Below are 17153 nucleotides of genomic sequence, written 5' to 3' on the forward strand. Positions count from 1 at the left end.
TGACAGCCAGCATGGCTTCATCGTGGGCAGGTCTTGTCTTACCAACCTCCTCTCCTTTTACAATCAGGTAACTCACCAGCTGGATATGGGAGATGAGGTCGACATTTGTATACCTGGACTTCCAAAAGGCCTTTGATCTAGTATCCCATGATGTTCTTGTGATCAAATTGGAGGACTGTGGGTTTAACCATGAGAGAGTTAGGTTTGTAGGAAGCTGGTTGCGGGGCAGGACCCAGAGAGTTTTATTGAGCAGATCCAAGTTGTCTTGGTGAGAAGTAGCCAGTGGTGTCCCACAGGGGTCGGTGCTTGGTCAGTGCTTTTCAACATCTTTATCAATGATTTGGAAGTGAGGATGAAGAGCTCACTGGCCAAGTTTGTGGGTGACACCAAGTTATATGGAACCATGGTCATGCTTGAAGATAGGCTGCAGATACAGGCAGACCTAGATAGGCTGGCAAGTTGGTCGGATTGGAATCAAATTAAGTTCAATGTCAAAAAATGTAGAGTGCTCCACTTGGGGGCAACCCCCCCTCCCCCACCCCCAAACACACCTACCGGCTTGGCAACACCAAGCTGACCAGCACCATGAATGAAAGGGACCTGGAGATAATAATAGACCACAGTATGAATATGTCAGTGTGACGCTGTAGCCAACAAGGCAAATAATACCCTGGCATGCATCAGTCGATACATCATCTCCAGCAAAAGTAGGGAAGTGATTCTGCCACTCTACTCGGCATTGGTGAGAAGGCAGCTGGAGTACTGCATCCAGTACTGGGCACTGCACTTCAGCAAGGATGTGGTAAAGCTTGAGAGAGTCCAGAGAAGGGCCACCCATATGATCAGAGACTTGCATGGAAAGCCATACAAGGAAATGGCTTGGTGACCTAAGAATTGGAGACAAGCTGGGTGACAGTGACCACGAGTTGATCACTTTCACTATCCATCACAAGGCTGGCAAGTCAGCCAGCAATGTAGTAGTCCTTGACTTCAGGAAACCTGCTTTTCATAAGCTCAAGAGGCTTGTTCTTGAGGCTCTAAGAAGTCATGATTGCACAGGGAGGGGAGTTCATGATAAGTGGTTGCTCCTTAAGGAAGCAACCCTAGAAGCACAAGGGGAGTCCATCGCAACCCATAGAAAAGGTTGTAAAAGGGGTCAACAACCCCTTTGGCTCAGTGGGGAACTCATGGACCTCCTATGTCTAAAAGGAGAGGCTTTTAAAGGATGGAAGACAGGAAACCTCACTAAGGAGGCATATTCTGCACTGGTCCGCACCTGTAGGGAGCAAACTAGGAAAGCCAAGGCTGCAACTGAATTACAGCTGGCTACACGAGTCAAGGACAATAAAAATTCCTTCTTCAGAAATGTGGGGAGTTGAAAGAAAAATTAGCAGAGGGAATTAGCAGAGGTCATTGCAGGACCCCTGACATGGCTGTATGAGCACTTATGGTGCTCTGGTGTGGTGCCAGAGGACTGGAAGAGGGCCATTATGGTTCCCATTTTCAGAAAAGGGAGGAAGGAGGACCTGGGAAACTATAGGCCAGTTAGTCTTACCTCGATCCTGGGCAAGCTTTTTGAGTGAATTATACTGGCGTATGTCCATGAGGGGCCAGCAGGGGAGATTATGCTTAGGGGCAACCAACAGGGGTTCATTAGAGGCAGGTCCTGTCAGACCAACCTGGTGCCCTTCTACGACCAGGTCACCAAATCCTTAGACGTCGGGGTAGCAGTGGACATCATCTTCCTGGACTTTAGGAAGGCCTTCGACACTGTCTTTTACCCCATTCTCATTAAGAAACTGGGGGACTGTGGCGTCGACACCCACACAGTTGGATGGGTTGCCAACTGGCTGGAGGCCCGCACCCAGAGAGTGGCGGTGGATGGGTCATTTTCGACCTGGAGGGATGTGGGCAGTGGGGTCCCCCAGAGCTTGGTCCTGGGCCCGCACTATTCAACATCTTCCTCAGCAACTTGGACGAGGGGGTAAAAAGCACCCTGTTCAAATCTGCAGATGACACTAAGATGTGGGGGGGTGTGGGCATGCTAGAAGGAAAGAATAGGCTGCAATCGGACCTAGACAGGTTACAGGGGTGGGCGGATGAAAACAGGATGGGATTCAACACTGACAAGTGCAAGGTGCTGCACCTGGGGAGGAAGAGCCAGCACCATACCTACAGGCTGGGGAACTCCCTTCTTGTCAGTGCAGAGGCAGAAAATGATCTTGGAGTCATCATTGATGCCAAGATGAACATGGGCCGGCAGTGTGGGGATGCAGTTAGGAAGGCCAACCATACCTTGTCATGCATCCACAGATGCATCTTGAGCAGGTCCAAGGAGGTGATCCTCCCCCTCTATGCGGCACTGGTCAGGCCACAGCTGCAGTAAGTACTGCGTGCAGTTCTGGGCGCCGCGCTTCAGGAGGGATGTGGACAACATGGAGAGGGTCCAGAGGAGGGCCACTCACATGATCGGGGGCAGCAGGGCAGGCCCTACAAGGAGAGGTTATGGGACCTGAGCCTGTTCAGCCTCCACAAGAGAAGGCTGAGGGGGGACCTAGTGGCCTGTTACAAACTAGTCAGGGGGGACCAGCAGGCGTTGGGGGAGTCCCTGTTCCCCCAAGCACTACCAGGAGTGACTAGAAATAACGGTCACAAGCTGGCAGAGGGTAAATTCAGACTAGACATCAGGAGGCGCAACTTCACTGTCACAGCGGCTAGGATCTGGAACCAACTTCCAAGAGAAGTGGTGCTGGCTCCTACCATGGGGGCCTTTAAGAAGAGGCTAGATGGACACCTTGCTGGAGTCGTGTGACCACAGTACCTTTTCCTGCCGTGGCAGGGGGTCAGACTAGATGATTTGCTCAGGTCCCTTCCAACCCTACCAACTATGAAAAACAAGGGCAACATTGGACACCCGCTAAACCAGCAGCTGACTAGTGCACTGACAAGTGCAAAGTGATACACCTGGGGAGGAACAACCGGCACCATACATACAGGTTAGGGAACTCCCTTCTTGTCAGTACAGAGGCAGAAAAGGATCTTGGAGTCATCATTGACTCCAAGATGAACATGGGTCGGCAGTGTGGGGATGTAGTCAAGAAGGCCAGTCATACCTTGTCATGCATCCACAGATGCATCTCGAGCAGGTCCAGGGAGGTGATCCACCCCGTCTGTGTGGCACTGGTCAGGCCACAGCTGGAGTACTGCGTCCAGTTCTGGGCGCTGCACTTCAAGAGGGATGTGGACAACATGGAGAGGGTCCAGAGGAGGCCACTCGCATGATCAGGGGCAGCAGGGCAGGCCCTACGAGGGGAGGCTATGGGACCTGAACCTGTTCAGCCTCCACAAGAGAAGGCTGAGGGGGGATCTAGTGGCCTGTTACAAACTAGTCAGGGGGGATCAGCAGGCATTGGGGGAATCACTGTTCCCCCGAGCATGACCAGGAGTGACCAGGAATAACGGTCACAAGCTGGCAGAGGGGAGATTTAGGCTAGATATCAGGAGGCGCTACTTCACGGTCAGAGCGGCTAGGATCTGGAACCAACTTCTGAGAGAAGTGGTGCTGGCTCCTACCATGGGGGTCTTTAAGAGGAGGTTAGATGAACACCTTGCTGGGGTCATTTGACCCCAGTAATCTTTCCTGCCACGGCAGGGCGTCGGACTAGATGATCTACTCAGGTCCCTTCTGACTCTAGAAACTATGAAACTATGACTACCAACACGCAGGAAAAAGCCAATCTGCTTAATGATTACTTTGCGTCTGTTTTTTACCAGCCCAAAGAGACCACCCTATCTAACATGGTATGGGTTGACCAGGGTGAGGGTGACTGTATGCCCACCATTGTCATGGACCTTTTATGGGAACATCTTGAGAGGCTGGACCCCCACAAATCAGCTGGTCCAGATAGATTGCACCCAAGAGTACTAAAGGAACTGGCAGACATCACAGCGCAGCCACTGGCAAGGATATTTGAGAACTCCGTGGCACTCAGGCAACGTACCTGAAGATTGGAAGAGGGCCACTATGATGCCCATCTTCAAGAAAGGAAGGAAAGAAGACCTGGGAAACAGTCAGCTTGACCTCAATCCCTGGGAAGATTTTGGAAAAAAAAAAATCAAAGAAACCATTCTTGACAGGTTAACAGAAGGGAACATTCTGAGGGATAGCCAGCATGGGTTTGCTGTGGGTAGGTCTTGCTTGACCTTGCCAGTCTCATTTCCTTCTATGACCAGGTGATGCATCACCTGGAAAAAAGGGAAGAGGTTGATATCGTATAGTTAGACTTTAAAAAAAGCGTTTGACGTGGTGTCCCATGATGTCCTGATAGAAAAGTTGGGCAACTGTGGCCTCGACCACTCCACAGTCTGATGGCTGGAGAACTGGCTCCAAGATTGGGCCAGAGGGTGGTAGTTGATGGAACCAAATCAACTCGGCACTTGGTGAATAGTGTTGCCCCCAAGACTCCATTTTCAGATCTGTACTCTTTAATGTCTGTATAAACGATCTGGACACTGATGTCAGAAATGGACTGGCTAAGTTTGCTGACGACATCAAACTTTGGGGAAGAGTATCCACGCTTGAGGACAGGCTGGTGATCTAGGCCAACCTCGATAGGCTTGCAAGGTGGGCGGATGAAAACCTTATGGCATTCAATACGGAGTAATGCAAGGTGTTCCACCTTGGGGTGGGGATGGGACAAAACCCACATCCCTTATAGGCTCGGTGGTGCTACACTCGCTAGCACCACGGCCAAGAGACTTGGGGTCACGATTGACCACAAGATAAACATGAGCCACTAATGTGATACTGCAGCTGGCAAAGAGAACAAAACTCTGGCTTGCATCTACCGATGCATCTCGAGCAAGACCCAGGATGTCATCCTCCCACTGTACTCAGTCTTGGTGAGGCCACAACTGGAGTACTGCATCCAATTCTGGGCTCCACAACTCAGGAAGGATGTGGAGAAGCTTGAAAGAGTCCAGAGGAGAACCACACACATGATCAGAGGGCAGGAGAACAGGGCTTATGAAAAGAGGCTGCAAGCTATGGGACTCTTCAGCCTGGAGAAGTGCAGATTCAGGGGTGACTTGGTGGCAGCCTATAAGCACATAAGGGATGTTCATCAGGATCTGGGGGAAAGGCTGTTCACCAGAGCACTCCAAAGGATGACAAGGTTCAATGGTCACAAACTCCTGGAAGATCATTTTAGGCAGGACACAAGGAAAAACTTGTTTACTGTCCAAGCCCCCAGGGCCTGGAACAAACTCCCCCCACAGGTGGTGCGAACACCTACTCTGGACACTTTCAAGAAACATTTGGACATTTATCTTGCTGGGATCCTTTGACCCTAGCTGGTTTCCTGCCCCTTGGGCAGGGGTCTGGACCCGATGATCTTACGAGGTCCCTTCCAGCCCTAATATCTATGAAATCTATGAAAGGCTGAGGGCCTTTGGACTCTTCAGCCTGAAAAAGAGAAGGCTGAGAGGGGACTTCATAGCGACTTACTGCTACATCAGGTATACATCAAGGGCTCAGTGAACAACTGTTCACCAGGGCACCCTTGGGGAAAACCAGGAACAATGGCCATAAACTCCTGGAAGACCATTTCGGGCTCAACAGTAGGAAAAACTTCACAGCTAGGGTGTCCAGACTATAGAATAGCTCCCTCCAGAGGTGGTGTAATCACCTACCCTGGAAATCTTGAAAACGACACTAACTGTTACCTCGCTGGGGTCACCTGACCCCAGTTGTCTTTCCTGCTTGGTGCAGGGAGCTGGACCAAATGATCTTCCGAGGTTCCTTCCAGCCTCACAAGCTATGAATGGGTCTGACCTTGAGCAGAGGGGCAAGACCCTCTAGCTAGGAACCTCTAGCTTTGCTCCTAGCAGGTGAATCAGCACAACCCAGTTGAAGTTCCCAGCCTTAGCTGTAGCTAACACCCAGTGCCCTTGACACAGTGGCTGTCCAACCTCTTCTTGAACACTTCCAGTGATGGAGAGTCTGCATCTGTCCTAGATGTTTATTCCACTGCCTCCCTCTTCTAACAGGGAAGAATTTTTTCCGGATCTCCAATTTAACCATGCTTTGCTGCAACTTCCAGCCATTGGTCCATGCCCTACTACTCTCTGTAGCAAGAGAGAAAAGTTGCTTTCCCTCTTCTCCATGGCAGCCCTTCAAGTATTTGCAGACTGCTATCAAGTGACGAAACCATCAGAAAAGCCAATGGCACTTTATCGTGCATCAGCAGATGCATGACAAATAGGTCCAAGGAGGTGATACTTCCCCTCTATCGGGCGCTGGTCAGACCGCAGCTGGAGTACTGCGTGCAATTCTGGGCGCCGCACTTCACGAAGGATGCGGATAATCTGGAGAGGGTCCAGAGAAGGGCCACTCATATGGTTAAGGGCCTGCAGGCCAAGCCCTACGAGGAGAGACTAGAGGAACTGGACCTTTTCAGCCTCCGCAAGAGAAGGTTGAGAGGCGACCTGGTGGCTGCCTATAAGTTCATCAGGGGGGCACAGAAGGGAATTGGTGAGTATTTATTCACCAAGGCCCCCCCGGGGGTTACAAGAAATAATGGCCACAAGCTAGAAGAGAGCAGATTTAGATTGGATATTAGGAGGAACTTCTTCACAGTTCGAGTGGCCAAGGTCTGGAACGGGCTCCCAAGGGAGGTGGTGCTCTCCCCTACCCTGGGGGTCTTCAAGCGAAGGCTAGACGTGTATCTAGCTGGGGTAATGTAGGCCGAGCACTCTTTCCTGCTTATGCAGGGGGTCGGACTCGATGATCTATTGAGGTCCCTTCCGACCCTAGCATCTATGAATCTATAAGTCTCCTCTTAAGTGCCTTTTCTGCAAACTGAACATGCCCAGCTCCTTCAGCCTCTCATCCTATGACTTGCCTTTCAAGCCCCCAGTCATATCTGTTGCCTCTTCTGGGCCCTCTTTCACTTCTCCATTGTCCTTTTTAAAATGTGGAGCCAGTATCCACATACTGGACACAGTATCCAGATGAGGCTGACCAGTGCCAAGTACAGTCACCTCCTGTATCTTACATCTAACGCTTCTGTTGATACAGCCCAAACCGCATTGGTCTTTTGTATGGCTGGATCATACTGCAAACTCATACTGAATCTTGTTCTCTACCAAGACTCTGAAGTAGTTTTCCACAGAGCTGCATCCAGCCAGGTATCCTCCCTCCCCCTCCCCCCCCACCACCCATTTTATATTTGTTTTTATTATTCCTCCCAAGGGGCAGCCCCTCGCTTTTGTCCACAGTGGGCGTCATCCCATTAGCTCCAGCCCAGCTTTCCAGTCTATTGAGATCCTTCTGAACTGCATCCACATCCTCCACAATCCTTTCCAATTTCATGTCATCCACAGACTTGCTCCAGAAGTTCTCTGTACCAGCATCCAAATCATTAATAAATGCATTGAACAGCCCCAGCCCCAGCCCTAGGACAGACTCCTGTGGGACTCCACTCAAAACCTTCTGCCCCTCTGACATGGACCCATTAATGATTACCCTTTGCTTGTGGCTACTGAGCTAGTTATCTGTTCACCTTCTAGTAGTTTTGTCCTGCCCACATTTCTCCAATTTGTTTATGAGAAAGTCAAATGGGACCTTGTCAGAAGCCTTGCTGAAGTCCACGTACAGAAGTCCTCGGAAGCACGTTCCCTCCTATCCTTGCTCGGGGCTCCACAAGTACAGCAGGGGAGGTGGGTCCCCTGTCCCTGCTCCTGGCTGGTGTTGCAGCTGGCAGTGCAGCTGATGGTCAGGTTTGGGGCATTCTCTAGTGCTTGGAGGGGTAACAGCGCCTGGGGGGAACCAGTAGGCCTGTTACCCGGGGACTCTGGGTAGGATGAGGACCAGGGAACTCTACCTGGAGTGTAAAGCTGCTGCTGACTTGTCTCCCTGGGGAGTGGCAAAGGACTAGTGGGGAGGGGAGCTCTCCCTGAGAACTGAGCCAGCCCTGCCTGTGAGGCCCCAAGTCTTGAGAAAGCACAGCTCAGCTGTGCTTGGCACTTCCCGCAGGCACCTGACCATTGGGCTTTGTGGAGGGCTGTGTTCTTGCCGTGGGGTCTAGCCCTGTTGATGTTGGGTCCCGGCTGACCTGGGGCTAATCGTTCTGCCAGCAAGCCTGGGAATGGGAGCTGGGAGTGCCTGTTAGGGCTTCTGCACCCTGGGGGCAGGCCAAGGATCCCACTGCACAGGGAGTCTGTTGATGGCCCTTCCTGCAGAGAGCATGCACTTGCTTCCAAGTTCTGCCCTTCCCAGGCTCAGCTCGATCTGTCCTGTCCCCCCGGCTGGCTCACCTATGTCCTCCAAGCCAGGGCAGGAATTCCATGGCTCTGAGCCTATCCTCAGGGCACGCCCAGGGCCTCTGCTGCACCATTCCCATGCCTGTGCCCATTCACATGGGCAGTGGCCGGGGCTGCCCCAGATGATAGCAGGGGCACTCTGCCTGGCTCTCATTACAGATGCTGACGTGGGGGCCAGCTCCCGCGTGCATGAGATCCCCTTCCAGTTCAACCTCTTGAAGCTGCTTCCCCGGTGCCAGCAGATCGAGATGTTCTTCCTTATGCTGACAAGAGGTAAGTACCTACCTCCATGGAGGAGCCCCATGCCTGGGGCACTGCACAGTGACGTGTGCCCTGGCAGCTGCAGGGAGGGGCTGGAACTGCTGCAGCACTGGGAGCATGAGCATGGGAGCAATTCCTTGGTGCCAGGCCTGGGCCTCTGCTCCCTCAGGGCTTCCTGTCCCCTGGCCCAGATGGAGCGTGCACATGGGTGCAGAAGAACTGGATGTTGGGAGAAGCCATGCCAGCAGGGTGGGTCCAGCCCTACGTGGAGGCTTGTCTGGCAGGGGTGGGGACTGGAGCAGTGGCCAGCACTGCATTTCTCCCTCTGATCATACCGGGGCTTCTGTTCCGGAGCAGAGGATGACAGGGCAGCCAAGGACCCCATGTTCATGCCCAATGAGATGCTGCTGAGCCTCTTCCATGGCTGCTTGGAGCACGACCTCAGCGACCGTGAGGTCCCCTTGGCCAGCGCTGACCACATGGCCTTCATGGAGCAGGTGCTGCAGCGGGACCGCGATGGCCACCTCCCACCCTTCACGCTCCCCAGTATCCAAGGTGAGGGCCAGAGCCGGGTGGCGGGAGGCTGAGCTGGCCCCTCGGTGCCCCGCTCCTGGTCTCCTGCATGCATCTGTCTTCCAGAGGAGACCCTGAAGGCCCCTGCACCCCTGGAGGGGCAGGATACCTCCATGTCATTTCACCCTGCTGGCGGCAGCAGCAGCACCAAGGATGGGACCGGCTCCACTAGCACCCTGCAGGTACTGCTTGGCATTCTGGCCCTGGGCACCTGCAGCCTGGAAACCCCGCCTGCCAGCTGCTGAGGAGCCTGGTGCCATCCTCAAGCCTGGGGCCTGGGTCTCAGAGCCACTGCTGGGCCAGACGTGGTGACTCATGATCACCATCTGCCTCCCATAGTTGTGAGAGGTGGGGGCAAGGTGGGCTGGGGGTCAGCTGCACTGGTCCAGCTGGCTCTTGTCAGTCATAGAGGCATAGCCATAGGGCTGGCAGGGACCTGCGCAGGTCACATCCAGTCCAACCCCTGCCTGAGGCAGGATCAGCCCTGTCCAAACCAGCCCAGACAATCTATCGTCTAAACTCTACATAAAACTATTGTAAACCCTAACACAACACAAACCTAACGCCCAAGCCTGCCACAGGGAAAGCAGGGGGGCTGCAGCAGCCAGTGTCCTATAAAAGGTTGTCAATAAATGCTCAAGAGATCCTGGGTAGAGGCTATAACCCACACTACAAAGGAAGGCAAAACACCTCTCCAGTAGATACCAATTTGACTATGGAGTAAAATTCCTTCTTGACCCCAAATATGGCATCAGTCTGACCCTTCGTGGAGGGGCAAGCCAGAACCCTCCCAGTAGGAGCATTGGTATAGCCTATCCCATGTCTGCAGCAGGGGGAGGGTGCTGGGCCAGGCATGCAGCTGGCAGTGACCTTGCAGCCACATGCTGTGAGCCAGGTTGTCCTGCCAGCAGGCTGTGGAAGGCTGGCTGGCATGCAGCAAGGCCCTTATTCTCATGTGGCTGCTCTTTGTCCCCAGAGCCTAGGCAACATGGAGCTGCCAGAGGACGTTGCAGCCCAGGCTGACACAGTGGGACTTCTCCCCCTGCAGTGGCGGTGCTACGCCAAGCTGATCAATCTGCAGCATCTCTTCCTTACTTTCCTGCCAGCCACCTTTGCTGGTGAGGCCTGGCCAGGGGAGGCAGCCTTCTCTGTAGGAGTTGGGGGGAAGAGCCTTCCTGCTATGTGTTGGGGCTGAGAAAGGGGCTCCAGCCAGTGCTTGAGGGCTGCTTGGCTCCCAGACAAGTCTTTGGCTTGGGCCTCTGGCTCAGTTGGGTCTGACCCACTGGAGCCTCTCCAGGTGGGGAGTAGGCAGAGCCTTCTTGCAGCCTTGGGGACCTGTTGAGCCAGATTGATCTCTGCTTCCCTTTCCAGACGTGCAGAAGCTGGTGGCGTGTGGGCTGGAGAAGCCCCCAAAAGAGGAGGCCTGCCCTGAGGAGGCTGATGCTCTGCCCAGTTCCCCACAGGAAGACTCCAGGGCAGGGGCAGATGCTGCAGCACCATTGCCCACCCTCAGCGTTACACCAGCCCATGGTACAGGGCCTGGCCACTGCCCATTCCCAGGCCCCAAAAGGATGCCCCCTCCAACTCTTGCTGCCCCACAAGCCAGGATGCGCAGCATGCTTGAGGCAGGAACCAGGGGCCTGACCTGCCTGTTTCTGCCAGTTGAGCCCATCAGTGGAGCAGGGGCAGAAAGGAGATCCCCTGGCCAGCTTCCAGGGGGCTTGTCCTGGTGGTTAAACCCCCAGCCCTGAGGGCAGAGGGCAGACTCCCCTGGGTGGTGAGGGAACAACAGTGCCAGCCTCATGGGCTGAATAGGAGGCCAGCAACTGAGCTGGAGAGTGAGGCCCTGGACAGGCCAAGGTGCAGGAAGCTTAAAGAAGCTGCTTGGGTTGTATTCCATCTGGTTGGGCTCCTGTGACCACAGGGACACTGCTGTGGGATGGGGTGAGAGGGGCTCGTGGGGCTGGTGCCTTGGGAAGCAGAGGTGGCCACTGTTTCTCATTGCCCAGTGGGGGCCAGGTTTCAAACTGTAGCCAGATGGTCCTGGCAGGGAGTGCAGAACTGCTCTGTTTTGGGGGGGCTAGTTGTGCCGCAGCTGTGAACACTCCAAGGGGTACAGGCACCTAGCACAAGTGTTGGGCACTCAACAGAGGCAAAGGCGTTTCTGTCAGTGTGTCTCCTCCACAGAGGCTGGCCAGGACCCTAGCGAGCCAGGCGCTGTTCCACGCAGGGATGTGCACATCTCCTTCAGCCGCCAGGCCTCGCAGCCTGACCCCAGTGAGTGCCGCCGCATCCGCTGCCCTGTATATGTCTACAGCTGCTCCCTGGAGGCACTCCGGGAGCAGCTGGTCAGCCCACGGGCACACCGTCCACCCCATGACATCTTCTTCAGGTAACTCCCCAGCCTGGGAGTGCGGGGTGTGAAGTGCCTGGCCCAGCCTTGTTGGCCCTGCGCTGCCTTGGCAGCACGGGGTCTGAGAGGTCCCGGTGCTGCTCTTCCCTAGATCCCAGTCTCTGGACCGTCCCCCCAGTGCCTCTTGGCTGGACCACAAGCACAAGGAGCTGGTAGGCTACTGCACGCTGCTTCAGGAGCACTCGCACCAGTGCTATGTGAAAGGTGAGGGCCTGGTCTGGGGCCTCCCAGCAGGGGATCATAGCCTTTTCCTTGAATGATGGAGCTTGGTGCTGCACAGGGCTGGTGCTGCCACCCCTGGGCCTGACCAGGGGACTGGACCTGGGGTCCAAAGCTGAGTGGGTTGCTGTGGTCTGCTCCCTGCCCCCTTTGCTGCCATGCTGAGCAGCGCCTGGGCTGCATCTGCTCCCCATGGGGGCCTGTGTAGCACTGCCACATGCTGAGTGCAGCACCGACCCCACAGGGCTGTTCAAGAGCCTGCAGCAGTCACACGGGATCAGCTCACAGGACCTGCTGACAGCCATGGACTACTGCGAGGAGCTGCTGCAAGAGATCGACATCACCCACTTCCTGCTGACGCTGTGCAGCCACGTCCGCTCCTTCCGCGAGAGCCATCAGCATTTCCGCACTCACACCAAGGCTACCGGCTTCCACAGTAGCCTGGGCAGTGCCGAGCAAGACAATGAGTTGGGTGCCCGGGAGAGAGGCATCCTTGCCTCAGAGTCCAGGTAGGGCACTGGCTGCCCAGCTCCAAATGGGGCTGCCCTGGAGTTAGGCATGTCTGCCCCTCTTGCATGGAGGGTGGGGGCAGAGCTGATAGAGCTGCTGAGTAAGCACTAGGCTGAGGCCACTGCCCTGGCAAACGTACTCCTACTTGGAGCTGTCCTCTGTCCTGTTCTTGTTGGTGCTGATGCTTTGCAGAGGCCTGGTGCATGTGCTGAGACATGATGGCTGAGCACAGTATGTGCCACCCATGCCCTGGCTGTGCCCACTCAGCTGTTCTGTCTGTTCTGTGTCCCCCTGCCTTGATGGAGCATGGTGGTAACCGTCTGGGCCTGGGGAAGTTACAGGGATCAGGCGGGGTCAGAGCACAAGGTGCTGTCTCGAGGCGTGAGGCTGTCAGTACCCAGGGCAACGTGGTGCTGCCTGTAACCTGTAAGAGGGGAGGGGTGTTGAGGGGCTGGGTGCAGGATACCTGTGACTCTGGGTCATGGTTTCTTGCTGCCCCTGAATGGCTTGTCCAACGTCGGCCAGTGCGGAAATGGAGGACTACAGTGAGCAGGACTCCCACCATATCTCCAGCCCCACTGAGGAGCTCAGGGGCAGCACTGGGGCCAGCTGCTGCCCGGACTTCCCCCTCTCACTGCTGGGGAGCAGCCAGCCCTGCCAGATGCACCCTGACCTGCACAAGATCATCCAGGTGATGGCATGGGACTCCTGCCATGAGGCTGGGTCAGCCCTGGGGAAAGGAGTGGAGCGCCACTCTCACAGGCAGCTTCTTGTTTCTTGCCCTGCAGGAGAAGTTCCTGGAAATCGGAAGTCTGCACTTCAAGCCAGTGCCATCCAACCCACACTATTTCTTCTATTGCCCGCCGTCTGCCAAGAAAGAGGTAGGTTGGCATTTAGGGCCTGGCTGCTCACACAGCCTTGTCCTCCAGGAGCTGGAGGTCCGAGCCCAGGCTATGCCAGGAAGGGAGCTGGAGCTGGTGTTCCCCATTCTGCAGGTAGCCCCAGGCAGCCCTGCCCTGTTGTCTGCCTTGAAGAGCGCAGTCCTGGCCCCTGTATGCAATGTGTTTGCTCTCTGTTCAGGAGGATGCCACCCAGGACCTGGCAGACAGGAAGGGCAGCGAGGACTTGGAGGGCTCGGAGCCTGACCTGGCAGCTGAGGAAGGTATGGTGCATGCGGACAGGTGGCTCGCCCTGCCTGGGCCCTGGAGCAGAGAGCAGCCATGGCCACACCAGAGGAGACAGCATGTGCCTTAGTGCAGAGGGTGGTGGGACAGGGTGGTGCTTGCACCGGGAGCTGGGGAGCTCTGGGGCTGGGCTGCATGTACTGCAGCGGGTGTGTGTGCAGGGACCATCTCGGGGTGCTGCATCGCCACGGAGAGTGACCCTGAGCTGGAGGTGGAGTACCGGGAGAAGCTAGAACACGAGTTTCTGGACACGGACTCCCAATCGGGCTCCAACACAGTGAACCAGGATGACGACTCCTTCAGCGTCCTGGGTGGGGACTCGCTGAATGAGCAGGAGCTCCCAGAGCAGGAGATGCCACCACTGTTCATGCACCTGACCTGCTCCGTGAAGCTGCGCAGCCAGCACAGCTCCATGCCTGTGCGCTCACTGCCCACCTGTCTAGGTAAGGACTCCTTGTGGGCAGCTGCTCAGGCCTTTGGGAACTCTGGGCCCTTGCAGCTGCCTTCAGGGCAAGGAGAGTCCTGGGCACAGACTGCCATGCATGCCTGCCCCTGACAGCAGGTTGTTTCCTCAGGGGAGGTCTTGAGCTGCCTGGAAAGCTGCCAGGCCATGTACAGCATTGACCTCGCTGACCTCTGCGTGACCCTTGATATCTTTGTGCTGACACTGCCTCTGGAGATTGACGTGGTGAATGCTGATATCCACCACAACCGGTAGGTATGGGGAGGCCTGGCCTGGTCTAGTCCAGCCTGTCTGGCTGGCAATCCCGCTGATTGGGCAGGCAGCCACCCCCCACCCAGGCTTGCTTGCCTTGGCTCATCCAGGCTGGTCGGGTGGAATTCATTTCCATGCACCCTGGCATGGAGCTTGCCTATGCAGTCCCACGAGGCGTGAATCCCAAATGATGCCCCAGGCTGCAGGGCCCTTACAGCGTCTCGCCCTCACCTGGGCACTCCCAGCTGCTCACCAGGGTCTGCAGCTATCAGTGCTCCCACGGTTCAGGCAGCAGCAACCCCCCTCCCCTCCTGCCACAGGTGTACATCTGAGAGCAGCGTCTCATTCACCCGCTCTCCTGGGCAGCCCTCCTCCTTCCGCTCTGATGACGAGATCATGCCCAGCCTGGACCGGCTGCCTTCAACAGGGGATGAGAGGTACCACAGCCCTGGCCAGCCTTGCACGGCAGCTCAGCCCCTCGCTGGCTGAGCTGCCTGCTCGAGGGCCATGTACATGGCTGTGACTATCCATGTTCCCTCTCTCCTAGGCACCCGGCACTCTCCAACCTCCCCGGGGTGCACAGAGAGGCTGTTGAAGCCACCATGAATGAGGTGAGCCCTGGCCTGTCTCCTTCACTGTTGGGGATTGTTGGGGGATGGAAAGCGGGGTAGAAAGGGATGCCTGGGCTTGCTGGGTGCTGCTCTGAGTTAGTGTCTCCCTGGTGTCCTTGGTGGTGGGCCAACCTGGTTCACAGGCCCTTCCATGGAACGCCCCAGCCATAGAGTGGACCCTGCCTGCAGCAGCTCCCAAGACCTGCTGGGATCATGCAGGCTCCTGCCTCTCCCAACTCAGGCATGGCAAGGGAGCTGCTCTAAAGCCTAGCTTCTCACATGAGCCCAGAGCCAGAACTAGCTGGGGACTGGCTGCAGGTGAGTGGTGAAGGCCCCAGGTGCAAGGCTGGGGTGCCCCTGCACATGACTGTGTCCCCTTTGTGTGCTGCACTGCCCAGATCCGCTGGCTGCTGGACGATGAGATCGTGTCCGCGTTGCGCCACTCTCAGGACATCAGCGCTGACGTCCTGCACCGTGTGGCCACCCACATCCACCACTCCCAGGGCCGGCCCAGTTGCCACAGTGAGGCCGTGCTCCTGCAGTTTGTCTTTGGGCCCGAGCACTCGCTGGAGAAGTTCCGAGAGGTAATGCCCCAAGCACCCCCCGCACCCTGCCTGCCCCATGCTGCAGTGCTTGTGCCTGATCCTGCTGCTTTGGGCCTGGCTCATCTTGGCCTCCGTTCCAGGAGTTCAGGAGGATGACGCTGCCAGGCTACGTGCTCAATGCAGAAGGCAGCGATTACCACTACATCTCCATCAGCCGCCTGCATGCCCAACGGGCAGGACTTGGCCCACAAGACCCCCCTGAATGTGCAGCCTCTGCCCTGCATGGAGGAGGCCCTGAAGGAGCCCAGAGCCAGGCAGGGCTGGAGAGTGGCACCAAGGCTGAGGGACCTGCCCTACAGTATCCACCTTGCACCCGCCCAGAGGAGCCACGGGGCATCTGGCCATGGCCCACAAATGAGACCTGCATCAGAGCTGATGTGGGCAGCCTGCCAGACAAAGGCAGTCACGCTCAGAGCGAGGTGAGACTTGGGGCTGGGGCTGCAGCCAGGCTTGGCAACACTCCTCTGGGGCCTGGGTCACTGAGTAATGCAGCCCCTGGTACAGGTGCCAGTTGTGGAGGAAGCACCGAGGCCAGCACAAGGCAAAGCACTTGGATGGGGATCCCTGGAGGAGGTTGCACTGGAGACAGCCCCCCGGTCCCTGCCATCATCGGCTTCTGACAAGTGGAACAGCGAGAAATCACCATTGGCGACGCCATGTGCTGCCAGCCTGGCTGAGTCCACGACCCACGGTCGGGAAGGTGCAGGCAGCTATAGGCCAGGCTGGAGTGAGGGGGCAGGCATGGGGTATATGGGGGGCTTGGGATGAAGGGGGCCACATGTTGAGACCCCAGCCTGCGTGCAAATTGGGAACAATGGCAGCCTCTTGGCTGCTGCATCAGGACCCCTCTGCTGTGCTGTGCTGTGCTGTGCCATGCAGGGCTTGCAGTGGTGCAGAGCCCTGCTCCCAGGCTGGGCTGTCAACCACCTCCCATGCTCCCAGCTGGACAGGGTGGTAGCTGTGCAGCTGCTGCATCATGTGACCATCTCTAGAAACACCAAGGCCCCCATGCACCTGGTCCCCCCTCCTGCCCCCCACCTGCGTGCCTGATTGTTGTGGCTCTCCAGCCCATCTGTACCAGGTCCCACGCTGTCCTGGGGCCTTCCTCTCTTGCCAGGCTGACGCTGGTGGATAGCAACTGGCTGGCATTGCCACGAGCTATGGCCAGCACCTGCTGAACAGCCTCTCCTCACCTGCAGGCTCCAGCAAGCAGCAGCCCAGCCGGGTGCAGAGCCTGGTGTCAAGTCAGGGCAGCATGGACTCTGATCACCTGGGTGAGGTTCCATTGGCTAGGGCTTGCCCATGGCTGCTGGCCTGGGTGGGGTTGGGAGTGGAGTGGCTAGGGCCTGGGTGGCAGTGAGGGGGCTTGGCAGGGAGCACTGGGGGTGAAGCACATGGGCAGCTGCCAGTTCCGAGGGGCCGCCTGCCCTGGATGAAGTTGCTTGCTGTGGGTGCCACATTCTCCAGCCCCAGGGCTCCTTTTGCAGGATATGATGGCGGGAGCAGTGACTCAGAGTGCGAGGAGGCACTGATGAGCGACCAGGACCCGCAGTGCCCACTGATGCCTGACTTCTGGCTGATTGTAAAGATTCATCAGGACCGCGTGGAGGTCTATTCCCATACACGGTAAGTGGGGTGGGTCCTGTAGCCCAAAGCCAGAACCTCCCCCTTCCGCCTTCTGGTTGCCACATCACTTCCAGCAGTTGGTCTGCCACAGCCCAGACTCCACCAGGACCCTGG

The 17153-nt window shown here is 56.5% G+C and overlaps 1 protein-coding gene across 7 annotated transcripts in view; it reads left to right on the forward strand.

Annotated features, from left to right (window-relative positions):
• SZT2 (SZT2 subunit of KICSTOR complex) overlaps positions 1-17153 on the forward strand; it is an 84985-nt gene that overhangs the window by 42789 nt on the left and 25043 nt on the right. For 5 of the 7 annotated variants that reach the window (XR_016442707.1, XM_090049860.1, XM_090049863.1 and 2 more), the window contains 20 exons: positions 8482-8595; positions 8941-9138; positions 9223-9338; positions 10133-10274; positions 10528-10686; positions 11344-11548; positions 11661-11773; positions 12033-12297; positions 12824-12989; positions 13087-13179; positions 13379-13460; positions 13644-13925; positions 14058-14196; positions 14518-14634; positions 14745-14808; positions 15207-15392; positions 15494-15832; positions 15906-16113; positions 16613-16687; positions 16901-17039. Coding sequence is in view for 6 of the 7 variants with exons in the window: in XM_090049860.1 (XP_089905986.1) it covers positions 8482-8595; positions 8941-9138; positions 9223-9338; positions 10133-10274; positions 10528-10686; positions 11344-11548; positions 11661-11773; positions 12033-12297; positions 12824-12989; positions 13087-13179; positions 13379-13460; positions 13644-13925; positions 14058-14196; positions 14518-14634; positions 14745-14808; positions 15207-15392; positions 15494-15832; positions 15906-16113; positions 16613-16687; positions 16901-17039 (3202 nt within the window). In the remaining variant the exon portion in view is untranslated. The remainder of the gene's footprint in view (positions 1-8481; positions 8596-8940; positions 9139-9222; positions 9339-10132; positions 10275-10527; positions 10687-11343; positions 11549-11660; positions 11774-12032; positions 12298-12823; positions 12990-13086; positions 13180-13378; positions 13461-13643; positions 13926-14057; positions 14197-14517; positions 14635-14744; positions 14809-15206; positions 15393-15493; positions 15833-15905; positions 16114-16612; positions 16688-16900; positions 17040-17153) is intronic. The other 2 variants (XM_090049862.1, XM_090049864.1) reach the window with 1 other exon arrangement.

Source organism: Crocodylus siamensis, chromosome 5, assembly GCF_052110815.1.
Source record: "Crocodylus siamensis isolate JL-2025a chromosome 5, ASM5211081v1, whole genome shotgun sequence".
NCBI classification, from domain to species: Eukaryota; Metazoa; Chordata; order Crocodylia; family Crocodylidae; genus Crocodylus; species Crocodylus siamensis.